At 34.8% G+C, this 11,684-nt stretch overlaps 1 protein-coding gene across 1 annotated transcript; it reads left to right on the top strand.

The window, feature by feature from the left end:
- The first annotated feature begins 428 nt into the window (after positions 1–428).
- Positions 429–11,569, top strand: rab30 (RAB30, member RAS oncogene family). Its single transcript, XM_088639085.1, has 5 exons — positions 429–589; positions 4,516–4,616; positions 5,666–5,749; positions 6,205–6,388; positions 7,065–11,569. The coding sequence occupies exons 2-5, from the start codon at positions 4,524–4,526 to the stop codon at positions 7,313–7,315; spliced, it is 612 nt and encodes a 203-aa protein (XP_088495211.1). The 5' UTR covers positions 429–589; positions 4,516–4,523; the 3' UTR covers positions 7,316–11,569.
- Positions 11,570–11,684: the final 115 nt, after the last annotated feature.

Here is an 11,684-nt window from a genome sequence, read left to right as displayed (position 1 = left end):
TTATTATTATTATTATTATTATTATTATTATTATTATTATTATTATTATTATTATTATTATTACTGTTGTCCCGCTCATCATAACATCATAATGGAATGCCCCTTTCACGTAAAATAAACCCAACAACATAGCATTGTAATTTAAAACAAGCAGTTCTAACAGTCATTGTGAAAACAAAACTACATTTTTGGCTATTCCCCTTTCTGTAAAAGTTGTTTGTTTCCAAGATCACTTAAGGGGGATGTGCTCATTTGTTTTTCCCCGATAAAGCTGTTGGGAAGTGTAGGTCATTCGCGATCAGCTTGTTCTTTGAACAAACGTTTCCCCTACAATACGGACTACAAATCCCAGAGCCATCTCTAGGCTCTTTTTGAGCATGGCAGTTCTCCTCCCATTGGAAAAGGAATGATGTCATTGTTAAACAGCAAAGGAAACTCCTCTGCAATCATTGTGCAACATTGGAACCAACCTCTGAATACTGGCTGGGTTGACGCTGCAAGACGAAAAGACAAGTTAAACGATTATCCCTGTGAAAAGCAAATTTTATGAATTACATATAGCTCATGTATGGGGAAATCCCCATTTTTGGTAAGTTCAAATACGATTTTTATGTGGCCAAAGCATGTCCATTATGGTTTGATTTTTTTTGTCGAGAAAAGTGAAAAGAAGGGTGGTACCAATATCAATAATTTTTATGAAGTAATAAAATATGCAATGATTCGCACACTGCTAAATTTGTCAGGAATGAAATTAATTTTCCTAAACGTTATTATCCCACGATTTGTATGGATGAGGTATTTTTGCAGCATTTTTAATTGCTGATAAAACAACTTGATGTGTGACTAAATTTCAGTGGGTTGCATGTATTATATTCATGATTTGTATATGCGTGTATGCACTTCGAAACATTGATAACTGGAAATAACGGAAGATTATTTTATCTTACTGTTTCTTTCATTTCTGCAAAATCTTGCTTCTAAACGCAATGTCTATTCGTACGGTTAAATTAGACGTATGCCTGTTCAAAAGAATATGGTGGATTTAAATGTTTACTTTACCTGAGTCTGTTGTTTATTGTCTTAAAAAAGCTGTGTAACTGATCCGATTATTTTGCATTTATCACCAAAATTACCTCAGAGTGAATTTAAATTGGAAAAGCAACATTCCCTATGTTGCACAGTCCTTTAACAACTTGGGTCTTTTGAATATTCTCTGCACTGAAACTTTTGATTGCGGGGTTTCCAGAAAATCTGCTTACAAGAAAGGTAGAGAGATTCAAGACAAAAATGATGGTGAAGAGCTGCGTTTCTGTCTTTGAATTTCTCTTCAGTATTGTGCGAAAATGACAAAACATAACTCCTAATTTTAATTCACAGCGGGCCGGCAATGTAAAGATGCATATAACGACCGTTATTAACATTGAATTCGATTGTTATAATTCTGCAAAGGTTTAGACAAAAGCATAGGCTTCTTTTTGTAGAAGATAAAGGATTCGTGGGTGTTAGTGTATGACCTGCTATTCAAATGCTGCAGCTGATTTGCAACCCTTTCTGACCACTCCTGTGCTCACAGTCCTATTCATATTCACCTTTGGTGATAAAGTGGGACAGAGTTAACTTAAAATCAGGCTCACCCCCCTGTAAGTTTACCATTATTTAATAAAATCCATCCATCTTTAGTCAATAATAGGCTCAGGACTTAGATTAGAAAAATACTGAGATTCAGAATAGTGTCTGCTACAATGCAGTAACAAGGAAGTGTTGAGGAGCTCTCCCCAGTGCTGAGTTTAACACCTGCCAGCTCAGCCTAGTCCATATTCATGGGGAAAATAAATATTTCTTTGTAGCAGGTTAATTGATAGTCTTGATTACATATATACTTTCAAACCTGGCAGCTCGGCAGGTTATTTTAATTTCCTCAAATGGGGGCAGTTGTGTCAGTTTTTATTTTAAATATATATATAATAATTCCATTTGGACAAGTTGACCTTTGTGACCTGTGGGGTAGAAAGATTCCCTTAAAGTTCCCCTTGCTTTTACCTTGACTGGTTGTCCAGCTCAATAATGTACCATGTATACTGTTCTCACAGTAAGAACAGTGCCTTGATGGCTTCAGTCCTTGTATTTAAAAAGTGTGTTTTCTGAAGAAGTTCCTTTTCAGTTTCTGTATGGCTAGCTGTTTTATATTGTTCGGTAGCTACAGAAACGCTGTCTAGAGGAATGCGTTAAGATTCTTTATGGCAATACCCTGAGCCTCTTACCATATAGCCTTGACAACGTAGAGACTCACAAAGAACTCTGCCATAGCAACATGGTGGACTTACTGTCAAATAAGCAAGTCCTTTGACTGTATGCCAATGTAATACTGAGGGGTTGTTGCTTTTGAACTCCTAGATAAAGAACAGCATTGAAAATAACCCCCTCTACACACACATATGTACGTATACAAACTACTACTGAATTTAGATCTGTACTTATTCTTCTGTAGACCTGTTCTTGGAATAGCAGATATTGTACTAAATGAGCTTGAGATCAACAGACTCCTGCCATTTTCAATTTCCTTATTTGAGTGCTGAATTTTTGTACATCTGGGTAACAAACTCAATTAAGCCTAATGAAGAACCTAATTTTAGCAAAGCTGTTATTTCCGGGCTAGTATTACACCAGGTTAAAATGGATGTCAGTTCACAGAATGTGAATTGTTAGTGAAGAGTCAAACACTGTGATACAATCCGTGGCCATCAATTAGTGAGACCAGAAAGAATGCCTGTTTGTGTTTTGAATTGCAGACATCTAGGACTCTTTATGGTATTGGAATACCTATAAATATAGCTCTTCTGTTTGTTAACAAATGTTTCCATGAGTAAATGGAGAAGGGGAAATCCCTTTGTCCACTCTCGCCACCGTCGTCCCCATGTTGTAGAGTTCACACTTGTGCTGAGGCTCGGGCTGTCCTGCAATTTATGGCCCTGAATTACAAAATCTTTGATCATATTTGAATTTTAATGTTGAGAGACGTATTCAACACACACATTCAACTCATTTGAAAGGCTGTTTTTCGAGACTTTCTGAATCATTCTTTTACCTGTAATCTTGCTTGGATTGTTTTGAGCTGCTTTGATTTGCTCGTGGGTTTGTAGAGTGCCGTTTTATTTTCTTCTGAAAAAGACTCCTCGTGTTTTCTATGACTGTTGACCATGTGATATCGTTCTGACCAAATTCAAATGCATGTTGTTTATGTGTTAGTCTGGTTTTCCCTTAAAGGATAGTTATATAAAAACTTCGTCCAAAATCAATGTCTTTCTTTTGTCCTAGTTGTGTGTACTATTTCACTTTCAGACAGATGAAACCAAAAAAATGGGACCTCCTTAGTTTCATATCTGTTTTTCTTGTGCAGCACAGATTAATCTGAAATGTGTTAAAACAAAGTAGAACATTAAAATCTGTCCTCGTAACAACCAATGTTCTGGGCAGAATGAAATCTTCCAGTTACGTAAGTTACCTTGGGAGTTAGTGAAAATGAAAAATTAGGTCAAGTATTTAAGGCAGAGTTCGACTGGTTGGAGTTGTTGTAGTTTCAAAAATACAGATATTTATTGGTGTATGAATTTCAAGATTCAGGCTCTTCTGCCGTGCTGGTGCTTGATAACATACAGCAACACATTCGCTATCTAGGGTTTTCATTTTATTATTGTTAAACGATTTTTTTTGAGTCTTTCCAGATGTTTTTGCTTTTCCTAACTATTTTTCTGTTTTAACTGGTGTATTGCAGGAGTCATATTTCAAACCGGCTTACTCATAAATGTTTGTTTAAAAAAAATATTTTACCTTGGTATTTACATTACTAGGTGTCCACTGCATGTGTCTTTCAATTTTTATGTGAACATTTTACATCTGCAAGGGAGAGGAATCACAGGAGTTTTCATAGCTGTCTTAAATAAATGGCCTTTTTTTGTCATCACAGGAGCCTTATCATACAAGTAAAATACTGTGGGGACCTGTGTTCTTGTAAGGATCCACAAAAATGCTAATGTCATATCGCAGTCTTCACAATTCTCATATATTCTGTGAACAATAAAGACAGTCGGAGGGAAAAGCAATGTTAACATACAATATTTTACAAAGGAACAAGTAATAGGTTTATTCCATGCTGAAAAGAGAAGAGAGAAAACACGTTTTGGCTGTGAAGCCTTCTTCGGGTGATAGGAAGACACACCCGAAGAAGGCTTCACAGCCAAAACGTTGTGTTTTATCTCTTCTCTTTTCAGCATGGAATAAACCTATTACTTCTTCCTTTGCAGGCGACACATGCTGACGCAGCTACCTACCTGAACTACAGTATTTTACAGTTCATTGATTAAAGCACTTTGGATAAATTCACCAAGTAATGAAATTACTACGATTACCAATATTTTGTCATTTCATAATACTTCAGTTTAATAATTTGAAGTATATACAGGATTAAATCAATTCCAGACTTAAAAAAAACCCCTTTTCCCTTTTCATTTTCTGCAGTTGTGTAAATGAGCATGGAAGATTATGACTACCTGTTCAAAATCGTTTTAATAGGGAATGCAGGTGTGGGAAAAACCTGTTTGGTTCGACGTTTTACTCAGGTGGGTTACATTTTTAAAAATATGTTTTTGCTGTTTTTTAACCTCCTACAGGGGTGAATGCCTGAGATTATTGATGATGTAATTTTAGTTAGCAGACAGGTTCCTTGGAGGTAGAAATTGTTAGATCCTGTAAAGATGCACACGTAAAGTATGGAAAAGTAGAAAAAAGAGAAAAAACTTTAAAATAAAACAGCAAATAGCTGTTATTGCCTTTTATTCATTTTCTTATTGTTTTTTTTGAGGCATGTTGACTCACAAATCAAATGACACAATGCTTTTATCATATTTATCAGCTTAATGAAATTATTATTGCACATTTAATTATATTTTGCAAGGAACTGAATATACATCGTCTTCAGTAAAGCCCAGCTCATTAAAATGAATTGCTGATTCATTATGTATTCAGCATTTTTTAAATTTGATTTTTAGAGGCTGTTTTTTATAGAATAAAATATTTATTCTAAATATTTATTCCATAGAATCAGATAGAATATTTTTATACTATGTGTTCCATAGTTTATCTGTAAATTATAACATTTTAATATAACAATTCTAAATTGTGTTATATTGAACTGGAATTTATTATTTAAACCTTGATTATCCGGTTGCTGTTTTTCTTACTTTTGTTTTTAATTAAAGTACTTTGAAATGCATAGAAGTGTTTCCTGCCACAGTTGAGTGCATACAGTAGATTCAGAAGCAAAGCTTTTATTCACAAGGTTTGAAAAAGTTTTCAGGCTAGTAGGGTTCCACAGCTAAGACTCAAAATAGAATCTCTTTCATGCCAAGTGCCATAGAAAATGGTCTCTGGAGAAGAGGCTCTCTAAACTTCACTGAATGGATATCAGTGTACAGTAATGTAGTGTAGGCTGTGTAGCACTGTGGGCAGAGACCAAGATTTTAGCACATTCAGGACTGTGAATCAGTGAAGCATTCTCTGCAGAATCTGAATATTCTGTTTTGATGCTTTGCTTTTCTCTTTTTTTCATTTCCCTGAAATTAATCAGATTTCTGATTAAATCTTTTTCACATCCCCTTCTGTAATACAGGGCCTATTTCCGCCAGGACAAGGTGCGACAATAGGCGTTGACTTCATGATTAAGACCGTTGAAATAAAAGGGGAAAAAGTAAAGGTGAGTTATAAGATTTTCCTTGCGATTCACAATTTTTTACACGAGGAACTCCCTCATCCTTCTGTTCTGTTGTAAGTAAAACATTGTAACTGAGCAAAAAATGCACTTCTTGTAATGGCAAGCGGTTTTGGGGTGATATGACTTAGGGGTAACTAATTATTTTCAAGAACCATTGTATATCATCTTAATTAGGGGAAATAAATTAGATACTGTACTCCTATTTCCAGGTATTTGTTTTTTTGCCTATGTTCTCCTTTAGGTTAAAATAATAGCAATGATAAATTATTTAAATTCTGTAACGGAATGAAGGAATTATTAACTATTTGCCTGTGGACTTGTGATTGAAATGATTGTGATTTTGTAACAGGAAATAGCTTTCCAATATTGCAAAATGCATTCTATGTATGATATGTAAGCAAAACAACTAATCTTTTGCCGTTGAAATGTCAATACAGCTACAGATCTGGGACACAGCGGGACAGGAAAGGTTCAGGTCCATCACGCAGAGTTACTATCGCAGTGCCAATGCTCTTATATTGACCTATGACATCACCTGTGAAGAGTCTTTCCGATGTCTCCCTGAATGGTTGAGAGAGATTGAGCAATATGCGAACAACAAAGTTGTGACCGTCTTAGTAGGTAAGAAGTTTCAGTTTTCCCTGATGGCTCCAATTTAAGGAAAAACTGTCCAATTAGTAGATTCCGTTGAGTAAACTAGCATAATGTCTTTCAGCAGGGGTGATAATGTGTAATGCTTTTCTAACTAAAAGTAAGTTTGGTTTAATCATGTGACCAAACTAGAAATGTGATGGTATTTGGGGAATTGCAAGCACATTTTAATTAAAAAAAATATATATAAAAGGGAATTGTTGTTAGAAATAACTACAATCTGCCACACACAGTTACCCAGGTGGGTGCTGTGCTGCATTCCAGTGTTCCAAGAAGTGGGTTCTGCCCTAGTAAAACATTTTGAGACTTAATATTTAATATCTGCAACTTAATATTTAACTTTTGATAATTCATGCATTGTGATACATTTCTACCAAACAACAGTTGGCTCTATTTTTGCTGTTTCATTTCAACAAGAAGGGAGGGATGTATATTGACCCCAAACATCCGTAAGATGAAATTTGGATGTCATAGTTGACTCTCTGATATCCTAAAAAAATAATATTATATAATATTCACATCAACAGAAAGCTTTCATCATAAGCAGCATAACAAGATTGCATTTACTAAAACTTGACAGGAGTTACCCACTAATTTATTTTTTTTGCAATACCGTTCTTTCATCCTTCTCTTATGTATTTTAAAGGCAATAAAATCGACTTGGCTGAGAAAAGGGAAGTTACAAGGCCGAAAGCAGAAGAATTTGCAGAAGCCCAAAACATGCACTATCTGGAGACCTCTGCCAAGGAATCCGACAATGTGGAGAAACTCTTCTTGGACCTTGCCGTTGAACTGATCCGTGAAGCCAAACAAAACACACTGCTCAACAATGTAGCCTCCCCAGTTCCCGGGGAAGGCAAGAGCATTAACTACTTGAACTGCTGCAGCTTCAATTAGCACCAGGGCTGTCTAAAACAGTGGTAAAGTCCTGAACACCTTTTGGAAGTGCAGGTGAATGGGAGGGGCGGTGACGTGCTTGAAGCGTAAAAGTGATTCACTTTGGTGTGGAGGACCAGTTGGCCGGTGAACCATAGGAATGCGCTAATGGAGAAGTGGAATAACCTTCCAACGGATCTGTTCAATTCTCCTTGTGCAGGCGTGTCACACACTTGCTGCTACTCAATTTCAGGAACACCATACCTGTTGAAACCAGGACCCCCGTCATTGCAAGATTTGATTCATTTTGGGTAACTCTTCAGAGAAGCAGTGGGATTTGCTTTTTCTAGAGAGCATCCAGTGGCAATTCGTAAGGAATCACCTTCCACCATTGGTGGAGATATGCAAAGCTATCCTACACTCTGCAAGCAGATGGACATTCCTGACCTTGTGGGACCTCATGCTCAGCCTGAAAGGAAATACTTTTTTCACAGACATCAAGCTGCTTGAAGATACTTTACCAGCAGTATAATTTTTAAAAAAAATCAGAACCACAAAAAACTTAGGCTTGTGGAACAAATTCTTAAATCTTCTCTTAAGTCTTTTAACAAGGGACTCATCTAAAATAACTTGTGATTCATGTCATGACATGAATGTGGAATCATCCAATATATACAGAATTCTTCTGGAGTACCTGAGTAGGTTTTATGTGAAAACTAGCATGGTGTTTTCTATTTTTGTTGAAGGGGCATGCATGAGTTAAGATACAACCTTTATTTCATCACCAGCAGTAGCATTTTACTAGTGCTGTTCTTGGTATGAAAGGTAAAAAGCCAGTTTAAGCCAATAGAATCAAGCTTTTTATTCACAAAATCTACAGTATGTGTTGTGCCCTTCCATTGAATTACATATACTCTTAATGCTTTCTTATAATGACTTAATATTGGCTATCAATGTTTTAATTTCATGTAATATTAAGAAAGCAGTAGGGTTAATGTCTAATATGGGCTATTACAAAAGTTAATAGAGCTATTATTATTATTGGAGTAGTGTTGACATTTCAAATAAATGCAGTTTTTCAAGTCTCATTTTCAGGAAAATTGGAAATCTACAGTTTGGGATTTCAGTGGTTTTGTTAGAAGTTTAGTTAATTGAGCTTGTGGTCGCTGCATTGTATGTAAAGCCATTAATTCCTTTTGGTATTGTAATTCTAAATTTTGCGTCCCAAGTTTCACTCCTCAATGTGAAAAGACCTTATGTAAATAATATATACATCTCCTCCCAGCTTGCCGAAGACAACAACAAAGGAAATTGAAATGAATCGTTATTTATTTTGTAAGACGAGTGTTTCCCAACTGGTGTGGTGCCAGACATTAATAGGAGCACCATGCGATTTTGAAAAGCTACACCAGAGAAATATTTTATTAATTTTCTAATTTTTCCGGGCAATGGGAAGCGGTAAGATTGATGCGATGGCCTGTACTGTTATTTAATGTTTTGGTGTCGGCACCTCATTGTTAACCTGTTCAATTCCTAAATCATTTCGGTTTTTAAGAAGAATTTAGTGGTAGCATGAGGTCCTGTGCTAGTCAACAAAACACAAAGTGCAGGGCTCAGCCTTAGCAGTCTGGGAACAGTTCAGTGAATGAATGTGATCAGAATATTATCTGGTTGAGGTTTAGTACAAAATATATGGTGGTATTAAAATAACTAGACTTATTACAATGGGCTGCCATCTGCCAGTAATGTCCTTTTCTAAAGAAATGAATTAAGGAGACAAAAATGTAATACTTTATTTGTATACACAGTTTCCACATTCTGTAGCGTTCAGATTTCTTTATTTTGTGACTGCGAGCGAGTTCATTAAGTTTCAAACTGTGTGTTCTGTTTTAAATTTGTAAAAAAAACATTTGAGAGTTTTTTGGGAAGTGAAATGTGACCAGCAGGTTTAAATTTGCAGGCAGATGACGTTCCTTGATTTGAGCCAGGATAGAGAGTTTAGATCAGCACTAAATTCTTACCAGTCCAGCACTTTTATTTTGTTAAACTCTAGCATAGTTTAAAATTAATATGACTAATTTGATATATGTGGGGTATGGGTTTTATGCAAAATTAATGTGGTTTCAGGTTAGTTGTATTTCAGTGATGTGATTGGGGCCAAGAAAAGATGGATCTAGATAGTATTGTGTTGAAAATTGCTCACACTACAGCATATTTTTCTGAGATATCTAGTAAATAACCATGCAGGTTCTTAGTGCTAGTAATTATAAAATAACTAATAATTTCCTGTGGCCTGATTTAAGTAAAGTTTGTCTGAATCATTTTAACTTTTTTGTGCATTGTGCAGAACCTTAGGCACAGTTAGTTAAAAACCAGTGGCACACATTTGAAATTTGAAGTTTTTTTTTTTCAAAATAAAGCTAAAAAGCATTTTATTAAATAATGGGAATGTAACACACAGGAGCTTGGTGAAAATGTAAAAACATTGTGTATGTTGTAAGTGATTTGTCTGTTTGACTCCAGAGTATCTTTTTTTTATCTGTTGATTGAATTTTGTTCTCAGTATTTCATTAAAATCCAGGACAAAGTACAGCTGAAATCATCAGAGCAAACTGTGTCTTTAAAAACATTTATTCTTAAACCTGGTGGTTGTACAAGATTGTGGTCTCTGTCTTGAGTTAATAACATAAATTTCTATTCATTACACATTCTTATGTGGAACCATGTTTTTGTTGCTGAAAAAAAAAAGTTTTTTATTTTTATTTTTATTTAAAATCCTGCCCTGAACCTTTTTTTTTTAAATGCACACCACTTCCCCATCTCAAGAGAGTATGTTTAACAGGTTCCCCTAAATTGCCTGTCACTAAATATTGGGAACACAGGCTAGTTATTGACACGAAATGTGTGCAATGTGCTTATAACAATTGTCTTTGAGGGCTTAAGGATACATAGATATTTACCCCAGTTTATCACTCGATTACTAATTTTCATCTACTTAATTGAACACAGTGAAAATTATGAAAGTTTATATATTTATAATTTAATGGAAACCTATAAGACCTGCTGGGCTCTCCAGGACCAAAATTAGAGGATCGGGGTATACTAAAATATTATTAATTACAATTTTGTATACTAAATGGTGTCTTTCATTGTGGTTAATTACAAGTGAGCCAATATAAATAATGGTTTCTTTAAGTCAGATTCTTTCCGCTATAACATATACAGGTGAATTATAACTGTTATACTAGGAGGCACGTTATTACACAAACTGTAATAATAAAAATGAATCAAAACTAAACGCAAAGCCTTTCAAGTTCTCAAATAAGCTCTTTATTTGTTGACTGATAATCAATAAATCATTTTTGGTTATTATAGTATAGATTATTCACACAAGTTTTTTGATGTTGTATTGTCTAGTCTGCTGTGAAACCAGCGTGGACAAAACTTGTGGTCTTTACTTTTAATCAGATTTTTTTTTGGCTATCTTAGTTTGTGAACTCATCATACTTCATACAGAATTTACCTGAGAGGTGTCTAGTTTTGACCATTTTTATACGAGAGACATGAATGTTTTCCATCATTTTTACAATGCAGGATTTCAGTGTTACGTTTCAGGTTTTTTATTCATGTTATCTTTTAAAGTGTTTTGTATGTTATATTGCACCTAAATCCCATTGTATATGTTCAGCTTTTTAAATGCACTGCATGAACTGTGCCATATGCGTTGAATGTCAAGCTTTATTTTAATGGCATTTGTAAATTATTTTGCCACATAATGCAGTATTTTACTTTTTATTCATATTGTTTTAAGCTACTAAAGTATAACATGCAGCCGTTACTTGTTTTTTTCAGTAGGGTAAAGTAATTGTCAGTTTTAGTGTCTGTTTTGACTTTCTTTAGCACCGTGGTGATAAAGAGCCATTGGTAGGAAGGGCCATTTAATTATTCAGACCTGTGAAGGGTCTTGTGTATAATAAAAAAAGCTTTCCTTTTCATGAAAAAGGAATTTGTCCATCATGCTAATCGTGTATTTCCAAACAGAAAATGTGAACAGTACTTATGTAATTTTTGTTCAGTATTTCCAGTTTATTTTGTCTAAATGAGATAATGTAGATGAGGAAATAAAATTACCAGAGTTTACTTTGTCTGTGGAAGAGTGAATGTAAAATGTTAATATTTTTGTCTTTATTTTTAAATTGTATTGGCTGATAATTTTACTAAATGGAAAACGGCTTACAAAGTTTATGAATAAATGTGATAACCCATTACAAATCTGATGAGAATCATGGCCTTTCATTGCATTCTTGGCTAAAACCTAGTTCACAAAAGGAAGGATTTTTTTTTACTATAGGAATATCTTAATCTTAATATGTTCCCTTTGTTTTATGTA

Source organism: Lepisosteus platostomus, chromosome 7 (assembly GCF_059453375.1).
Source record: "Lepisosteus platostomus isolate fLepPlt1 chromosome 7, fLepPlt1.hap1, whole genome shotgun sequence".
Lineage (NCBI taxonomy): Eukaryota > Metazoa > Chordata > Actinopteri > Semionotiformes > Lepisosteidae > Lepisosteus > Lepisosteus platostomus.
This window is presented reverse-complemented; position numbering and strand designations above follow the sequence as displayed.

What these genes read in the sequence shown, in the direction of transcription:
- rab30 (XM_088639085.1), top strand. Translation starts at nt 4,524, where the DNA reads ATGAGCATGGAAGATTATGACTACCTGTTCAAAATCGTTTTAATAGGG. An exon ending in TAAAAGGGGAAAAAGTAAAG is followed by an intron (nt 5,750 to 6,204) that starts GTGAGTTATAAG and finishes ATGTCAATACAG; the next exon opens with CTACAGATCTGGGACACAGC. An exon ending in AGTTGTGACCGTCTTAGTAG is followed by an intron (nt 6,389 to 7,064) that starts GTAAGAAGTTTC and finishes TGTATTTTAAAG; the next exon opens with GCAATAAAATCGACTTGGCT.